General features: G+C 40.2%; 3 protein-coding genes across 3 annotated transcripts in view; 2 read left to right on the forward strand and 1 right to left on the reverse strand.

The window, feature by feature from the left end:
* Nucleotides 1–1,380: 1,380 nt before the first annotated feature.
* Nucleotides 1,381–4,971, forward strand: LOC113225860 (28S ribosomal protein S21, mitochondrial). The gene is made up of 2 exons (XM_026458313.1): nt 1,381–1,569; nt 4,776–4,971. The coding sequence occupies exons 1-2, from the start codon at nt 1,396–1,398 to the stop codon at nt 4,890–4,892; spliced, it is 291 nt and encodes a 96-aa protein (XP_026314098.1). The 5' UTR covers nt 1,381–1,395; the 3' UTR covers nt 4,893–4,971.
* A 17-nt stretch (nt 4,972–4,988) lies between these two features.
* LOC113225861 (out at first protein) lies at nt 4,989–14,704 on the reverse strand. Its single transcript, XM_026458314.1, has 6 exons — nt 14,581–14,704; nt 14,260–14,373; nt 12,169–12,303; nt 11,458–11,638; nt 8,057–8,199; nt 4,989–5,353 (listed from the first exon to the last, which is right to left on the reverse strand). Exons 1-6 carry the CDS (start codon nt 14,665–14,667, stop codon nt 5,201–5,203), a joined length of 813 nt encoding a protein of 270 aa, XP_026314099.1. The 5' UTR covers nt 14,668–14,704; the 3' UTR covers nt 4,989–5,200.
* Nucleotides 14,705–16,059: 1,355 nt separating this feature from the next.
* The window catches only part of LOC113225866 (WD repeat-containing protein 26), an 8,851-nt gene continuing 5,219 nt past the window's right edge, over nt 16,060–19,691 (forward strand). The window contains exons 1-2 of the mRNA XM_026458320.1: nt 16,060–16,827; nt 19,199–19,664. Of these exons, the coding sequence (XP_026314105.1) occupies nt 16,673–16,827; nt 19,199–19,664 (621 nt within the window). The 5' untranslated portion in view covers nt 16,060–16,672. The remainder of the gene's footprint in view (nt 16,828–19,198; nt 19,665–19,691) is intronic.

The raw sequence follows: 19,691 nt of genomic DNA on the forward strand, positions 1-19,691 counted from the left end.
AGAAGAGAAGATAGATCATTAGCGGGAAATAAAGAGTAGTAGTAAACTTCCTCTTGGTTAATTTTTCTACTTTTTGCTTTGATCAGTATGATCGAAGACTTTTTGTGAGTTTGGCGGGATCGGAATGTTTGTATTGTGTAATTTATGGTATACCTACATTACATTTTTCACTTTATATAAGTTTTGTAACGCGGTCGATGAGTCCCCTGACCATGAAGGCACATGAGTGCCTTGCATGTAACATTCTGAATGTAACGTGTATATGCAAATAAATAAATAAATAAATAAATAAATAAATATATTCCTAAGCCTAAGAGGCGAGTAAATACGGAAAATAGGCATAAGCACTGGAGTGTTGAACTTTGGTCAGGTTTGAGCGTGTTTTCTTTCGGGGATTCCTGTGAGGAATCAAGGACTGTTAGCAGTCGCACCTAGAGTTTTATATTTTTACTATACGAGTACTCAACTTCTATTCCTACAAAGTTGTGGTTTTGGAAAATGAGGCTCAGTAAGTTGGTGAAGGTATACCAATTCGCATGTGGAGCATAATGTGCTTTCCGACTTACATAAAATCTATCGACGAGTTATAACAGGTGACCTATTAAATATTCACTTAACTGTGCTGGTACGATCAAGACGTGTTATAATTCAGTGGCGGATTTGCAGTCTTGACCGCCCTAGGCCCAAACCATCTAGTCGGTACCAGCCGCCCCTTTCTCAGCACTCATCATGTACTGGTAGACTACATAATGAATTTACTTTATTACCAACTTTAATGTTTTTAATAATTTTAATATTTTTCTAGAACATTGATTTGATATATCTCTGTTAGTTTACGGGGCGCAGGCCAGTAAAGCGCCATGATTTTTTCCGACGTCTTCAACATTTCGATAAATGTAAATTGCCAACTGCCTCAATGGCCGAACGGTTACCATGTCTGACTGCCACGCAGAGGTCCCAGGTTCGATTCCCGGGCCGGGAGAAATATTTGTATGACCTACATTTATTTCTCTCGTGAGTTTGGGTGTAATTTGTGGTTGTCTATGTGTGTGTCCATGGCACCCGCGACACAGGGTTTCCCTAGTGCGGGGCTATTCAGGTTCGCCCCGCGACACTGGCGCTTGCGATGTTGTATAATATGATTTAGTAAAGTTACTTCTACGTAATTATCTTCATCTATGTTATTTCCCCTGAGTAACTGAAAAAAATACAGATCGATTGATTTTATAATATGACATCAGCCACCGAAAACGAGGCAGTATGGATTGTTACTCTAGTCTGTCCCTTCTGATCGAAAAAAAAGGACAACACAACAACATAACCTCACTGACAAGTAGAAAAATAAGAGAAAAAAATTTGCTTTATTTTACCGTATATTTGTCATATTTATGCAAAATGCATTTAACTATAAAATTACTCACGAATAAGCATCCAACATTTATCGCACGCACCGTGTTCGTGAAGAACAATAATGTTGATGACGCCTGCAGGCTGGTGAACAGGATCCTCGGCAAGGAAGGCATCCTCGAGCAGTATCGACTCACGCGGTACTACGAGAAGCCCTTTCAGGTAACAAAGGAACATATAGCTTCTATCTCTTAGTTGGCATGTAATTGTGTAGGTATCTACTTACTAGTTAACGCACCTCTCATGGAAGAAAAACATACCTTTTTATTTTTCATATCGTTCAAAATTAATGAAACATCGCTATTTAAACTCGTACCTCTATGTAAGATACTTCGTAGCGGTCAGGTGAGGAAATATTAGATTTATTGTTAGAAAAGAGATTGCAGGGACACCCCTGCTGCTGCAAGCTGCCTTTTATACATTTTTTGAAATCTTAAAACGGTCATCTGTCTCCAAATTCTCTTGTGTCAACCAGCTAGTTTAATAAACTTAAATTGCCAATTTGCTGTCTTTTTGTGGTTTACATTCATCTTCGACTGTTATAACAACATTTATTAACCAATTCCCATAAATATAAAGGAAATATTATACTCATGCAACTGCAAAATTTTTATATTATTTTCTATAATAAATTTAGATTGTTAAATGTCTATAAATCTAAGAGTTGTTCGATAATAACAAAAAGTTGATGGAACTGGGTAGAGGCACGGGATTGTGTAAGATTCTGGAAGAGATGAACAATCAAATATATGGCAATTTATAAACATGTGATTCAAATAGCCAACTTTGCTGCACTTACACAAATCATTAATGATATACTTACTATAGGAAATGAAACTATTTTTCTGGATTTAAATAGCATATATTTTTTTTTCAAACAAACCCCAGGTCCTTGCAAAAGAAGTCCGTTATTTACCCTGGATGCTGCGAGCGGACATTAAAATTAAAAAACATCCTAATTTCAACAGGGAAGATGGTTTCTCTGTACCACCAGTTTGGGATCCAGTATTTCCTCTAATGAAAAATCCCAAACCGACATAAGACTGCAGTACTAATTAATATGTTTTAATTTATTCTAATTTCTATTGTTAATTAATAATAAATTGAACTTAATAAAAATTCATTCAATAAAATAATGTGTATAACTTAATGTAGCGTAAATTGGAATGTTTTCTTTGTAAAATTAAAAATAAGGTATTTAATTAATAACTAACAATAGTTAATAACTATTGTGGTAGACCCTGTCAAAGGCTTTAGAAATGTCCAAAGACACTGCAAGTGCTTCGCCTTGCTTTTCTATAGCCTCGCTCCATATGTGACAGGCATACATAAGATCCCCAGTAGATCGCCCTCGTCGGAATCCGTACTGGCGATTACTGAGGAGGTCGTTGTCTTCAAGGTTTTTCTTCCATAGTCTTGCAGTGTATGGAAGTGACCGAGATTGGTCTATAGTTGACAGGGTCAGCTCTGCTTCCCTTTTTCGGCACTGGGTGCACGTTTACAAGCTTCCACGACGTGGAAACTACACCAGTGTCAAGTGAAAGGCAGTACAGGCGTGTGAGAACAGGAGACAACTCAGGCCCGCTAGCTTTATTCACGTCTAAATATCGCACCGTTTTTGGCAGTTTAGGAATTTGCACTTCTTGGCGGCCTTATTCAAATTAGCTTTCTTCAAATTTTGAGTACTCGGAGCTTTGCGTAGTCGAGCTTCTGCCCAAGCTTGGTACGCGGACTGTTCACCTGCTTCAGCACAACTACAATCAGCGTTAAACCATGGACGAGCTTGGGATCCATTGGGTACATCAGAGTGTGGTATGTAACACTACATACCCAAACGCAAAACTTCGACTACAGCATCAGCACAGCTCGACGAGTCTCCTGAAGTAAAACACGCCTGCCCTGCCCCGTCATAGCCCTGATGACGCAAAGAAATGGCGCATTTCGTCCCAATCTGCTAACTTGTATCGCCACACCCGTCTCATACGTCTAGGTCCCCCAGAATGACTAGTTGCGCTGCTGGGTACCTGAGTTGAGCCTCATCAAACGTCTCGCTCAGACATTGGAACAGCTTGGTTGTCTCCTGATCTTCACTATGCGAGCGGTAGACACAGCAGTACACTATTTGTGTAACTCCTGTGCAACCAGAAGCCATAAAACAGAAAAACTCGGTGCCTCAAAGTTCTTGAGACGCTTGACACAGATGTCATCGCGAACGTACACACTGACTCCGGCACGAGGTACGAACCTGTGCTCCAGAGTATACCCGGGGTAGCTGAGGTACGCTGCGTCCGTCGGACATCTGATCTGCGTCTCTATGAGGAACAGCAGCTGCGGTTTGTCGGTTTCAAGGTGGTAGTGGACCGAATCGAGATTTGAGTGCAGACCTCGGATGTTACTGAGGTGCACTTTTAGTGGGAAGACGTGGAACCGCTGTGTAAAGTTTTTTCCTTTCTTCTGACTTGTCATGTTGTTTTGAGAAGTGAATAGGCAGGAGGAAGGCAGTTTGATCCCACGACACCGACTCAACCGGCGAGAGGGAAACCCGGGGGATTTTAGTGGGGTAGGCCCTCCAGTCTGGAGGGAGAGTCCCCACATAACCTTTAAGTCTCCCTGAGCTCAGGGGTATCCACAAAGATTTCCCCCGTCAAAAAAAACAAAAGGAGGAAGGCAGTTGAACGAGGCACTGCGTCGTGTTCAACCAAGCAGCATGCTCACACTGCCACTCCTCCGTTCTCCCTTCTGGTCGCCATCCGGCAAGGTGGAGCATTCCGGGATTTTTCGGCAGCCTTTCACGGGTGGCTTTCCTGCTACTTGGGCCCCCAACTTCACACGGTCTGCCAGCGGTGCACTGTGCTTCGGAACCCGCTAGCCTCCAGAACCGAATGCTCAGTGTGGCAGTACAAGCAGCTACAACTCGTCGTCTGACGCAATGCAACTGTTCAGACTCAACCTCCTAATGGCAACTCCCGAAAACGGTAAGAACTATTTGGCGACTTGACTACGTCGGGCGGGTGGTGACTAGCCACGGCCGAAGCCTACCACCAGTAGTTGTCGTTTTTTATCACCACCCAGGGGTCATTTGTAGGGTCTCGAGGGTAAGCCTACGAAAGCGAGCAACGCCAACCCTTAAAAATTTTAATAACAAGGTGATCCACAAGTTTAAAAAAATCTGTATAGTACACGTAGGATAGGGGAAAAAATAATTGCTCATGATCCTCTCAGGTGAACCAGTCAGGTGGGCAACAGGCACAAAGGGCAGTTTTCCATGAGGGGTGTGATTTTGTAAAAATTGTTCTAAGTGTGCCAAATATGAATAAATAAATAAATTGTCCGTAGGTCAAGATATTTTACAATAATGGTTTTTGCAGACACGACGTCGTATTAACCACGAGAGGTGCAAAGCAATCTACAATGAAGACATGGAGAGGAAAATCCAATTTGTGCTCCGAAAAAACAGGCATGAACCCTTTCCAGGCTGCCACTGAAATAGCTTTATTTATACAACACAGACACTAACACTGTCTTAATTTAGCTTTTATTTATTAATTTAAATAAACACATCCTGTACAAATTTAATCAATTTCGTTTTATTAATATTTTGTTCACTTACACTTATATATACTTAATGTAGCAAAATATGTATAAAATATAAAGTATTGTCACAGTAAAATAAAGTTTAGTCTTTGAGTGAGAAAGCCAAAACTAAAGCGACTAGAGAAACACTTTGGCACGCGAAAGACGCGTGTGGCGGCGGCGGCGGCGGCGGCGGCGGCGCGGGCCGACGCGCGCGGTGTCACGTATAGGACAGGCAACCGTCTCGCCGCCGCACATAGAAGTGGTAACGGTAGCAGCGATGACATGTCTTAATGCCGCAGCGGTAGCTCAAACCTCCTTGTGGTTTGCCCTTGCAGTACTTCAGTCCACAGGGATACCAGTTTACACATACCTGTGGATTAGGTGATACTCTTTTAGGTACATTTTATAAAAAAATATACTGTCGTATAGCACTTACATTGCATGAACACACACAACTATATAACCTTTAATTTATTCATATTCATTTATTCATTGCATCACTTGTTTAATGTAAAAGTTGTTAAAATAATGTAAAATACAGTGCAGGAAAAATCAATTTCAAGAATGAAATTTATAATTAATTAAAATTAAAATTTAATTAATCTAAAATGCATAAAAACTTTTAAATGCAATACCAAATTACTTTGATTTAAACTTCCACGATTTTCACAGATTTTTTTATTTCATTCGGGACTTAATGATGTATAAAACATATTTTAATTACCCCTCGACGTTACGGACGGATTGCAACATCCATGGGTCGTTTTCAGATAACCTCAGAAATGATGTCCCTTTCAATATCTTTTATATTATTACTTCAATGCTAAGCATTATTTATTTAATATGATTGCTTGTTCACTTAGTCTGTGTTAAAAAAGTAAAAGACTACTTTACTACGCCACAGTAAGAGAAAATTTAAAAAGTGGGTAATTTTTCATTCATAAGAGCCGGTTCCACATCTCCCTACTTTTAAGAAATGAAGAAAAAATTCAACACTAGTGGAAATTGCAATATTTCCCATCGAGGATAAACTCTAATAACTTTCACGTCGAATACATACCGTAACTTTCCAATTTATTATAAACAAATAATATGTTTACTTGGGAATACAAAATGCGTGTAAATTTTTGTTATCAAATTCAAAATAATCTTTATTTCATAGGTAAGCATTATTACACTTGAAATCGTCACAATGGTTAAACTATACCGCTCATTCGTAAGGCAGATTCCCCTGAGAAGAATGAGCAAGAAACTCTAGGGGTTGCTCTTTGTAAATAACATTTACAATATTTTTTTTTATTTGAAACATCAGAGATCGAGACTACCTCCATGAGCTAAACGGGTTACTAACACGGATTTTTGTCATCCAAGTACGCAGAAGTTGTATAATAACCTTTAGTATAAAGTTTTTGTTTCACTATAGTTTCAAACCTCGTGAAAGGCAAATTTTGTATATCAACCGGAATCTTGTTATAGAAGCGTATACATTGCCCCTTAAATGAATTTGTGACTTTGTGAAGACGACTATCAAGAAAAGCTAGTTTATTTCTATTCCTCGTATTAATGTTATGTCTGTCACTATTTTTCATAAAGAAATTACTATTCCTTTTAACATAAATTACATTTTCATAAATGTTCTGTGAGGCCAGTGTAAGAATGTTAATTTCCTTAAACTTATCTCTCAAAGATACTTTGGGGCCCAGATTGTAAATTGCCCTAACTGCACGTTTCTGCAGGACAAAGATTCTATTGATATCATATCATTAGTGTTATTTCAACTAAATAACAAAAGTCTTAATAACGAAAGTTCATACCGCATCACCTTCACCCTTGGTACACGTGAGAAGGGGCTCCTGTCGGATTAGGTTGTGGAGTGATGTAACCTGTGCTGTGCATCTCCGTTTTAGCAAAAGATCGACATAAATACCAATTTCGGTGCTAGTGACTAAATCGTTCTAATTCTTGTAAAGCAATTTATCTAAATAAGTGTTATGTAATAGTCTTATAAACTTTATTGTGCATCAATTAGACAAAGCTAACTTTAATAAAAAGCATATAAAATTTATAACGGTCCAGAATATTCTACGACCTTGACAACTAAAAATGTATCCAAATATCATTCTTGTTGCTCTCATTCTTGTCTACTTTTAAATGAAATAGTTACTTTAAGAAATGAAACTACTTTTCCGGGTTTAAATCGCGTATATTTGTTTTTTCAAACAAACCGACGTTTCGGGCCCTTTACAGGTCCCATGGTCACGGTTGTAAAGAGCCCGAAACGTCGGTTTGTTTGAAAAAACAAATATACGCGATTTGAATCCGGAAAAACAGTTTCATTCCCTATGTGTAACAATCGCGAAAACCTAAGAACTCGATAGTTACCTACTTTAAGCCAAACATTTACTTTAAATATAACAATTAGATGGTGATAATGGTGGTGATGACGATGGTGGTAATGGTGATGATGACGATTAATGTGGTGATGGTGATGAATCATCATGTATATTGATGTACAATAAAGTTTATATAACATACATACAAAATACATATATACAAAATACTTATTTAGATTTATTTATTACATATAAATAGATAGATGGCCTTGCACGGATGAGAAGGATTTTGATACAAGAAGTGATATTAAAATGTTCTTTCGTGTTGGTAGTAGGTCAATGTTTGTGAACAATAAAATGTGTGTTGTAATAATAATTTTTATGACTGTGCAGTCTTTCTCATTTATGTTTATGAGAAAATCGTTTGTGTTACCGCAATCTCATTTGTGTGACCTTAAAATAGCCATTGATTGTTTAATTTTTTTTCTTCATTTCTGAAAATTAGGGCGACTTGTACCGGCTCCCATGAATGAGAAATTACCCATTTTTTAAATTTTCTTTATTACTGTGGCGTAGTTGAGTAGTCTTTTTAATCGTAACACAGACTAAGTAAGCAAGCAATCATATTAAATAAAAATAATGCTTAGCATTCATGTAATATTATAAAAGTTATTGAAAGAAACACATTTTTTGAGGTTATCTGAAAACGACCTACACCTGTTGCATAAAATCTGCCCTACCTCTACATGACATTGACATTCCTTGGCGGCGTCTGTCTCAGCTACGCAAGCGCGGATGCCGGGCGCTCCCTCCGCTTCATCCAACGCCAGAGCGTGCGCTGGGAATGGCGTCACCGATGACGAGTATGACGATTGCTCGAGGCCTGGAGTATAATTATAAGAAAGTTTTGAAATGAGTTGAACAAAAATAATCAAGTTGTGATTCTTTAACACCTAAAGCATTGTAGGCTTCACAGTCCAAAGCATAAAATGGCAAGCTTGCCATTTTGTACTTTGGACCGTTCTTATCGTAAGCGGCATAGAGTTAGATTTAAGTCCTAAGTGTAAAGATTGACGTGCTCTTGACCCTGTACATATATCGACACCAGAAATATCAAGTAATGTAAGGGATAAACAATGGTTTTTTTCAGGAGAGCCAAACAACGATTTTATTTTTTTAAATCTGTCTATGGCTTTTTACCGTCTGCTTCAATTTTGATTGTGTGTAGAGCAAAATTTTTTAGAATTTCCTCTTCTTTCATGCTATAAACGAAAGATTTAGGAATGCCCAGTGGTTTAAAATATAGCATGTCCCTTACATTAAAAAAAGATGTTTAGTTGCTGCTTTAGTTACCATGCATATAAAAACTGCGATATAACCTTTTGTTGTTTTCACGTCTACGTGGCCCGTGAAATCGACGCCGGTGTGATAAAATGGGCGGCACGCTGTTGTTCGTGCTGCAGGTAAGTCTCCCATGATTTGATCTTGTTTTGTTGGTTTATTTTTCTTACAGGTGAAACACGTATGCAGACGTTTTTTGACTGCTCGATTACCCCCGATGATCCAGTATTTACGCCTGAGATGTGCTAATGTCAGTCGCACACCGGCATGTAACGTAACTTTATGTGCTTCATTGATTAAAAGTTCTGTTAGACGACTGTCGTGGGGTATTATTGTGGGATATTTCATATCCTCGCTAATGTGTGCGTTTCGTAACCTTCCACCTACGCGAAGGACTCCTTGCTTGTCCATGACAGGATTTAAACTCAAAATCTTATTTTTTGAGTCCAATTTGCTTCCTTCTCTTAGATTGCTTATTTCTGCTGTGAATGCTTCTTGCTGTATTTGCTTTATAATGCTTTGCTTTACTTTTTCTTATTCTTGCACTGTTAGGTATGTTGTCGGCTTCACAAAACGGCTTCCATCGATTTTGGTCGCCCTGTATCCAGCCTAAAACTGCCGTGGAATCCGTCCAGCCAAACACACGTGCTTTGTATTTGCCGTGACACTGCAGTACTTTGCTCATTAGTCTTGATAATAATTCTGCTCCACATAACTCTAATCGAGGTAGAGTATGTTTCTTCCTTTCAGAAACGACACGTGATTTGGCCACTACTAATACAACCTTTGATTGGTCTGTATTATTTATTTTGCAATATATGACGCATCCGTACGCTTTGATCGACGCGTCACAATAGCCGTGTAACTCGACACTAGTAGTTAGACTCGTGCCGAGCCACCGCGGAACTTTGATATTGTTTATGTTTATGATAATATCTGCTCTTATCTTGATCCACTCGGCGAGAATAGGTTGTTGAAGTTCATCATCCCATTGTAATGTTGTTTTCTTCTTCAAATTACTTGCTTGCTTCCTGAAGAGGTCGTCGGTTTAACCGTTAGTACCGTGATCTTGATTGTTGCGGTTCAAATTAGGATTACGAAACCCGCTGCTGCCGGGCCCCTCTTCATCATCTTCTTCGTATTCATCCGACGAGTGACTGCTTGAATCTTCTATCTCTTTCTGTTTTTTCTCCACTTCGTAGCTACTGATCAACAACTTCGTCGATAAAAAATATTGATGTACACTTGCATAAAATTCGGTGCTACAACACGGATCGGTTTTTGTTTCACTTGCTTGTAACTTGATATGATTTTGTTCAAATACATCCCAAAGGGCACAAATTGACTTTAAGCGCTTTGGAATGTACTTCGGCTTGCTTTTTCTTTCAGCGCCGTCCTTGCTGAAATTGATGTTGATTTTCTTGATTTGCGTATAAATTTCCTATTGTCTGTTGATGAGAGACTCCATGATAAGGGTTTTTTGATTATTCGCTTATTTGATATTGATAAATAGATTGATATTGATGTCTGCTTGATGATATGCTTGCCGAAGATGATAATAGATTTGCTTGTTGATATATGATAATAACGATGATAAGTATGCTGGTTCCTTCTCTGCTTAGCGCCACGTGGCCAGTGTGCAGCTATTGCGCCGTCTCAATCTGCCCGGTGAGACCCGCTTGTGGGTGGCCGGACAGACCGATCGCACTGTACACTAAAACACGCGACACTTTAACTTGACAACACGACTTCGAATGAACTAAAAACGGTCCAAAGGTCGCTCGAAGGACCAGGACCAGGATGTACGGTGTATCCGTAATCTTATAAAATGATAGTTTGATAATTGATAAGTAGATTTATTGCTTGATTACTGATAATGATACATTTTGATAGATTGATGATTGAAATGAGTACACAGATTGCTGATCGTGAAGTGATTTAAATTACAACAATGTGGCGTACGTGCTGATGGAGCGCTTTGTCGGTCATAGACCGTACAGTCCCTTACGTTAATTGATACTTCTGGTATCGATATATATAGTTATTTATTTTTTATTTATTTTATTTATTTATTTATTTCAGGCAACTAGGACCCATAGATACATACCTTACAGACTAACATACATATGTATAATATAACGATAATATAATAAAACAATAACAGAAATATTAAATAAATACCTTAAATACAATATAACATGATAATATACATATAACACTATTTATTTACACGTATGTACTTCGACGTGTGACGCAACGTCCGGACCGGACACCCGTCCGGTAGCCGTCCTCGGAAACGCCGGTACATGACACCCTTCGGCCAAAAGTCTTCTCTCATGAAGGTCGACAGGTGTTGAGTTGGTACTCGCACCACAAATGAATTAAAATTCACATTGTGGCGCGACTCCAACCGCTCGACCCTCAGGTTTGCGTTGGCCTTCACTCGCATGTACTCCACAATATCCGCAGACTTGGTGGAGTAATGAAGACGTGACACGTATAACAACGTCGTCGGTACCGCTGGACGCAATAAATGATTCGGGCCAGTCAGGGCGGTGCCACCAAGGTTTCGGCTGGTGTTCTTCTTTTTCTTTTCCACATTCCGAAAGCCGTCCTCGTCGCACTGATCAACTCGTCTCGGTGGTACTGACGACGCAGCTCCAGTATTGTAGGTGTGTTACCCACTCGCACAGTGAACATATTGTTGGAGGATTTAGGAAATAGAACTCTGTTATTTTGATATTACCTTCACCATTTAGTGGGTGCATTTTTTCACCTCTGCTTTAGCAGATATCCTTACCTGGGCGGGGCGCCCAGCGCACGAGATCGGCAGCGCGCAAAAAGACGCGGTCGCGCGCAGCGGCGCAATGTCTCGCAGCCGCCGGCGACAGCAGCCGCGTCGCGCGTCCGGCCCACGCCGTCGATGTCGTCTGGCGCCAGCCTTTGTCTTCTTCTGCCACCCGCACAGTGCCCGGGTTTTTCTAAGAATTATTATTTTGAGCCATGGCAAAGAGAATCGCAATGTTCATAGTGGGTGTGTTTGTGCTGTGCCAGTAGATTTCAGGTAAAACCACTGGCAAAATAGTGTTGCTATTTTGGAAAATCATTCAGCTTTTTATTATGGTTATATGAATTGTGGTAAAGCTGAAAAGCCTATTGTTAATGACTTTCATTTATAAGCCACGAGAATGAGTTGTTAATTACATAATGGTACAAAAGTGCATTTCTTAACCGACTTCAAAAAAGGAGGAAATTCTCAATTTGACTGGTTTTTTTTACGTTTTTTGTGTGTATGTATGTATGTTATAACTCTAAAAATTTGTGAACTGATTTAGATGTTTCTTTTTTTCGTTGGAAAGGATGGCAAACTAGAGGATGAATCTGGATTCGCACACTTTCTGGTAGCCGATTGCAATAAAACTTAGTAAACAGATGTAATTCCACGAATTTTTGAGGTCAGTTTTTTTAGTACTCTGTACTGAGATTATTATTTGCAAATGTTTCAAGAGACCTGTCTGAGTTTGGCCATGGCATCAGGCGCGATGAAGTCGGCCTGTGCAGCATGTGTAAGGAAGCACAACGTCTGGTGGCCCATCTGGTTTAGCTCCTCTTCTCCTGGTATGACCACTCGCATTGCTTCCACTTCCTAAACATAATTAAGTTTATAACACATTTATTCACATATACCTTGTTAAGATTTATTCAAAATTTTATTTATTCAAAATGAGATTTATTCAAAGTGTCACTGTCAACTGCCATAAGAAGCAAAAGTGATCTTGAAGTAAAATTAATATTGTGCTAAATCAGTGACAGTGAGATCTTAAAACAAGTTAAAAATGTAGACAAACCTTCAAAAACTGTGTGAAGATGAAGAGTCTGACTTACAGACAGCTCTAGAACTGTAGCTCTCGACAGACAGCTCTAGAGCTGTTTGAAAGTCCTGTGCTAGCACAGGACTTTCAAATGTGTTTGCCTCTTAAGCCTGCTTCTCCAAGAGAAATTACGCAACAAATAAGACCATTACATCCAAAAAAGGTCCCTGGATTTGATCTTATCGCTCCGAAAATATTAAAAAATCTCCCAAGGAAGTGCATTACATTTTTAACCTGCTTGTTCATGCCATTCTCAGGACCAGTCACTTTCTATCCATATGGAAGATTTCCCAGGCAGTAATGATCCACAAACCAGGAAAACCTGAACAAGAGGCTTCCTAATACCAGCCCATAAGTCTAACACCTGTGCTGTCTAAGCTCTGGGAAAAGATATTCCTCATCAGACTCAAACCGCTTATGGATGACTGCTGTGTTGTGCCATATCACCAGTTTGGATTCCGTAAGTCTCACACAACTATTGAGCAGGTTCATCGGGTATACCACACGATCTGACAGAGCTTTGAACACAAAAAATATTGTTCTGCGGCCTTCCTCGACATGCAGCAAGCCTTTGATTGGGTATGGCACAAGGGATTGTTGGCCAAGGTTAAAGACAGACTTCCACACTCGATGTTTCTTCTCATAGAGTCCTACCTGTCGGGTTGTTCCTTCCAAGTTAAACAGAGAGAAGCGAGATCAAACATGTACAATATTCTGGGAGGCATACCACAGGGCTCAGTCCTCGGCCCGGTTCTGTATAACATCTTTACATTGGACTTACCAATATCAGATAACATTTGCTACATAAGCCGATGATATAGCCCTTTTGTCCGTTGATGGGAATCCTGTTAAAGCTAGTACAAATCTCCAACTCCAACTAGATCTTACCCATGGATGGTTCTGTAAAAGGGCGTATCCAGGCCAGAGCCACCAAATCTCATCATATCACATTTGCACTGAGAAAAGGAAACTGTAATCCAGTAAGACTTGGTAATGAAACATTGCCACATTCTGATTGTGTGAAGTATCTTGGTTTTCACTTGGACAGACATCTCACATGGAAGCATCACATAAAACGAAAAAGAGATGAAGTCAATCTCAAATATTGTGACCTTCATTGGCTCATGGGAAGAAATTCAGCATTATCAGTAGACAACAAACTTCTAATCTACAACTCGGTCTTAAAATCCATTTACACATATGGTATTCAGCTGTGAGGTGTGGCTAGCAAGAGTAATAAACTTTATCTCCAATGAGTGCAGAATTGTATCCTGAGAGCAATAGTCAATGCCCCTTGGTTTACTCGTAATGAAGAGATCCATGATCATATAAACGTAATATTGGTAGCTGCTGAGATCGACTGACGTAAAACTAAGCACAAAGAACGACTATCCTGCCACGCGAACCCACTCATAGTGGAACTTCTAGATCCATCAACTATAGTCAACGGCTTAAGCGATGCCATGTTCTATAGTTGGGAGGTGCGGCACTGGCCGTTCCACCAAAAACGCCTTCTCTCGTTCAAAAGATTCGCTCTTGGCCTGGTGGTTGATTGCAAATAAAATAATAATACAAAAAAAAATTTTAATATAATTTTCTAAAGAGCCCTCCATCTCATCATTACCGAGCTCTCTGAGATCAAATGTTGCAGATAGTAAGGGGTTGTGGACAGTCACAATCACAATGTTATTAGGCACAGTTTTAGGAGATATAGAATAAAGTACACTTACATTGGTGAAATCAACAAGCTGTGAGACGTGCACGCCGTCGAGGCGCAGGAACTCAAGGGTGATGGTGTCCTCAGACACGTTCGCGGTTATGTTCTCCTGCATAACATCGCCACCCTACACAACACGATAAAACCTATACTGAACTAATCGTAAGTCACAGATCGTGTACCGTAACATTTCTTTACATGAAATTGCATTGACTGATTAATATATTTGTATTATATTTTTTAGATTAACGTACAGGAGCTTGTAGACTAAATAAAAAACGAATTTTTCTAAACATGTTTGTGTTATTAGTACCTACGAAATTTTTGTTTATACCTGATTCTTGACATTAATGAGGAGCTGTAAGTTCGTAGGGCGTGGCAGAACATAAAATAATACAATTTTAATAACTAAATGATTCATTTTTTGGCTAAAAATCGAATAAAATCAAGTTTATATGCCAAATAAAACATTTCCTTAATTTCACTCACATTTCACTTCACTATGACCACAGATTATGATTTCGCTAATTGACTTTATCAATGATATTTGCGAAGACATTAGTCACTTTCACTAAGGAATGGAAACAAAAAAAATAGGACCGTTCGTTCACACATAAATAGGGAATGTCAAATTGTAAGTCAATGATGTCAAACGATATGAATACAATTTAAGAAATTGCTTTCAGATTTATCTATTTAAATAGCTTAGCTGCTTTAAAGGTGCAACATGCGCTCACCGCCTACATCAAAAACTCAAGTTTGTACAGTAGCTTTAGTTCAGTAATACTTGCATAATAAAATATACATATATGGTTGCTTTTTATTAATCATCCAAATAATATTGCTGCCTTTACACAATAACTGCAGAATAGCATACAGCGGCGAGTATAATACCCTTTGTCACAAAAACTCCAAAAAAATTTCTAAACAATTCTTATGTGTAAGAGCGGCTATTTTTATAAATTTAAAAAGGCGACTTTTAGCAGCGATACATTGCATTGCGACACTTGCGGTATAGATGCAGTTATATTGGATCATTAAAACCGTGCATCGCCATTGTATTGCTGCTTAAAAGTGGCGTGAGTGTGGCTCCGAATTGGACGACAGACAGCGGGCGGAGCGATTGCGATAGAGATGCGGGCGGCGGTTTGCGCGTCTTGATCAAAATGCCTAAGTTTGTCTATGTGGCGTGGGCGGCGGTGCACGAGCGTCACGCTCCACCCATCCAGTCGAGCGGTGAATATGCGTTCGTATAGTAGTAGTGTTGTCGTGCCGAGTGGGTTAGGTAAGCAACGTGAGGTAGTCTCTGGGTTTGCTCAAGAGTTAATTTCGTTACTATTTACGTTACAAGAAATTCCCTAGTTTGAGGATAATGGTTGAGCTATAAAAACAAAATTAATTTATAATAGAAAACTAAGTAAACAAAAAAAACAATTATTCTTTTTTTTTTTTCCTTCGTACTGCATGGAAAAGGCGAAGGTCTTTATTTTTTTGCACCTCTAAGCGAAGGTCAGATGTTTTTGACAACAACCCTTATAAATGCTATTAAAGTCGTTCCATTACACGTAGGATGTGATGGTATTTATAAAGATTGATTGTTGTATTCATACTTTTGTCGTTTATTAGGCGATTAAAGTAGTTGAGTACATTAATTAGAAGTATTTAAATAAATTTACTTTATTTAAAAGGAAGGCAACAATTTAAATTAATTATTTAAAATTTTGTTAACTTTGTTCGACAGTTTGTTGTTGTCAGACATATTATTTCATAAAACGTAAAAATATTCCGTGATCGAAGATTGAGGCTGCAGAACGGGTTTGTCTCATTATCATTACATTTTTCATTGTTTCCATAAGAAATTCGAATTAATACAAATTCCAAGTGTCTCATCTTCCTGCTGCTGCACTATTTCCATGACACGATAATTTTATTTTGAGGTCATTCGTTTCGACACGAATTCTTCCGAACGAGGCACGAACGTCACCCGAAACGAAAAGAAGGGCGATGTTGCACATTGCGAAGGAAGACAGCTGTCGTATCGTTTTCAGCTGATTTTTGTGTACGAGTATACAACCAGTGATTGAAGCAATTTGCGAGGCAGCGAGCAAGTTCGGGTGCTCCGAGATAAGATCGCGCATCATACGCTGGGAAGGGTCCACGAGTGGGAACGCGAGCTTGGCGACGGGCGAGAACAAAGGGAGATGGTTCTGTGAGCGGAGCGGTGGTGGTGAGCCGTGACGTCACTCGGACGCGGACGCTCGGGCTCGGCCGATGAGGCGGGCGCGCTGAGCTCGCGGCGCGGACGGCGAGGCTCGCGGGCCAGCCTGGCCTCCACTGACTCGGGGGACGAGGGCGCAGGCCATCGGCCGCCGCGCAAACGCACCCGCAGGCTGTCGCCGCCGCAGCCGCAGCCCGCCGCGGCCGCCATGCATCAGCCGCCGCAGCCCAACGGCGCGCCGCCGCTGCACCTCAACGGCGATGCGGCGCGCAACGGCGAGCTGCCCTCCGGCCTGCGCATGACCCAAACGGACCAGGAGATCGTGCGCCTCATAGGACAGCACTTGCTCTCGGTCGGTCTCGAGTAAGTATCTCTCACATCTAATATGTCATATGGCAGAACATTCCGGAACCTGCTTTTCTGAACAATTCAATAAATTAGGCAACTCATCACTGTTATCGTAGCTATTCTGTCATGTGACTATTATTTCTTTACTGAACTTTGTTGCCGTTCAGTATTGAACGGCATCAAACTTCATGTTACTGTACTCGCTGCACATTACTATCTGGCTATGAATTGAACTGGTATTTGATTTAACTAAGCTACTTAAACACACCAAAATTAGGGAATAAAATATATAACAAAAACTATAAATTTCAACGCTGTGATGTAGACACAACTATCAGCAAGAGCTGCCTGTCTATAAATAAATAAAACATTGATTGCTGTATAGATGGTGACCCCAATAAACTTACCAGAAACTATTTCACCATTTGCAATTCCTGGCTCCTTGACTATATGGTTAAGGATAGAGTGCAAGCTGTGTGACTTGGATAAAGCACCTTGCCTGTTAGATAACAAAAAGCAGAAATGACCATACAACAACAAAGAGCATGATTCACAAGGAATATATGCTGAGACAAGTACTTAAAAGAAGTTATTCATATTCCATAGTTTTATTTGAATTTGTTAACCTTAATTTTTTTATGTTTGAGCATAAATGCCACAATTATTGAGTTCTTAGGCTTTAGCCATTGTTACTCATAGGAATGAAGGTTGTTTTTTCAAAAAAGGTTTGTTTGAAAAAACAAAAATATGCAATTTAGATCCGAAAAATAGTTTTATTTCCTATAATTGCCACACTTGGTAGCCGGTGGCGATAACAGTTTGGGTGCAGTTAATGTGTTTTTATCATTATATGCAAAACAATAAGTGCAAATTGTTACAAATAACAAATCATAGTTGAAAATAATGTGTAAGAAGTGATGATTACAGGGGTGTGTCCAGTAATGGATTTCTTTTGACTGAAATGGTGATGATGGTCATGAAGTGACAATTAACAGCTTACTTGTAGCAATTTCCTTGTCGAGTTCATCTTGGGCAGAGCTTGGCCTAGTGCAGTGTTTGTAACTTGCCACTGCAATATATGTTTTGCTGTTGTTTGACAGTTTTTATTTAAATCGCATCAGCAAACATCTGACATACTCTCCAAAGAAAAGATGTTTAAGTAACAAAAAGAAATATTTTATTAGAACAAATTAGTATCAAATAAGTATATAATACAAATAATAAAGCAGGACAGAATTTGGTTAATTTATTTAAAGTCTTAATATTGTTCGATTGTTGATCTGCAAATGCGTCTTATTATCTATCAAAGATTATAATGTAGGTACTTGTTTACATCCCACCTCTGTGGTTTTCATGACTTTGTGACCATTTTTGTTTAGAAATGATGAAAAAATGTACACATGACTTACAATTTTATTTGATAGTCCATGAGCAAATATTATATCCATGAGTGATATCACTGCAATTAAATAATAGTAATAATAAGTATATAGGCATTCTCATACGACATTTACAAGAGTACAATGAAAGTAAGAGTAACTGATGAACTTACTATGTCCTCTATCACAGGGGTAGCAGTACATAGTCTGGCTGTTAAAGTAAGGGGTCGAAGGCGGCAGGGCGTTGACCCCGCGGTGCACAAAGTGTCGACGTCGTCATATATGAATTGTATATCTTACTGTTTTTCAAAGCATAAAAGTTTCTTGCTTGTGCATTATTCAATCCATTGAAATTCATATTATTTGTTGAATGTTTACAAAAAATTTAGTGTTTTTTTAATTTCTACAAGTTTTGTAGGTACTCAAGTAGGTAAATAGGAAAACACAAGTCATTCGCGCGGGTCTGTCGCATTAGATAAGTGTCCGTTATCTATCAGCGATGTGTTTACTATTGATACGTACTTATTACTAGTGAAAATTAAAAGTTAAGTTAAATATATTAAGGTCTTGGTTGCTTTATTAGTATTTCTAATGGGAAAGACCTAAAGCAGTAAGGATTTGTCTATACAGTTGACGCGAGTACACTTGCTAAGGCTTGTGCCTGAAGCTAGAAATTGTAAAGCAATTTTTTCATTGAAGCAACTTAACTGTAATTATGATGTACAAGTTTTGATCAATTTGGTTAATATTACGTACACCGCGACCCGGGTTGATAACCTACTTACGAACTGTGACACTGCTGAGTACAGGTTAAGTGGAATGTCAGTATAGGGACTGTCGTCGTTGCCAACCGTAAAAGGCGTAGGTGGTACGTCGATTTATCGAAACATGTTTTTGAAATGAAGTCATCTGCAAAGAAGCTACGTTTACTCAGTAGCGATAAGACGGTCGACGTCCGAGCAGTGATGCACGACGTCAATCGCTCAAGCGGCGGGCCCCGTCCGCAGGCGCAGCGCCTCGGCGGTGATGGAGGAGTCCGGGCTGCACCTGGAGCACCCCGCGGCGGCGCAGTTCCGCGCGCACGTGCTGGCCGGCGACTGGTCCAAGGCCGACCACGACCTGCGCGCGCTGCACGAGCTGCTGCGCGACTCGGCCGCCGTGGCGCCGCGCGACCTGGCCGAGATGAAGTTCGTGGTGCTGGAGCAGAAGTACCTGGAGCACCTGGAGGCGGGGCGCGTGCTGGACGCGCTGCACGTGCTGCGCAACGAGCTGACGCCGCTGCAGCACGACACGCCGCGCGTGCACCGCCTGTCGGCGCTGATGATGTGCGCCGAGCCGCACGAGCTGCAGACGCGCGCGCGCTGGCCAGGCGCGGGCCCGCTGAGCCGCCAGCTGGTGCTGCAGCGCGTGCAGGCCGTGCTGCCGCCGGCGCTGATGATGGCGCCGGGCCGGCTGCGCGCGCTGCTGGCGCAGGCCGCGGCGCAGCAGGCGGCGCGCTGC

The sequence above is a fragment of the Hyposmocoma kahamanoa genome, unplaced genomic scaffold, assembly GCF_003589595.1.
Source record: "Hyposmocoma kahamanoa isolate Upper Pololo Valley unplaced genomic scaffold, ASM358959v1 179, whole genome shotgun sequence".
NCBI classification, from domain to species: domain Eukaryota; kingdom Metazoa; phylum Arthropoda; class Insecta; order Lepidoptera; family Cosmopterigidae; genus Hyposmocoma; species Hyposmocoma kahamanoa.

Excerpts from the sequence above, each read along its gene's own strand:
- LOC113225860 (XM_026458313.1), top strand. The coding sequence starts at position 1,396 with ATGCATTTAACTATAAAATTACTCACGAATAAGCATCCAACATTTATC. Across the intron at positions 1,570-4,775 it reads ACTACGAGAAGCCCTTTCAG|ACACGACGTCGTATTAACCA; the intron begins GTAACAAAGGAA and ends TGGTTTTTGCAG.
- LOC113225861 (XM_026458314.1), bottom strand. The coding sequence starts at position 14,667 with ATGAATCATTTAGTTATTAAAATTGTATTATTTTATGTTCTGCCACGC. Across the intron at positions 12,304-14,259 it reads AGCTTGTTGATTTCACCAAT|GAAGTGGAAGCAATGCGAGT; the intron begins GTAAGTGTACTT and ends AATTATGTTTAG. Across the intron at positions 5,354-8,056 it reads AATGTCAATGTCATGTAGAG|GTATGTGTAAACTGGTATCC; the intron begins GTAGGGCAGATT and ends CCTAATCCACAG.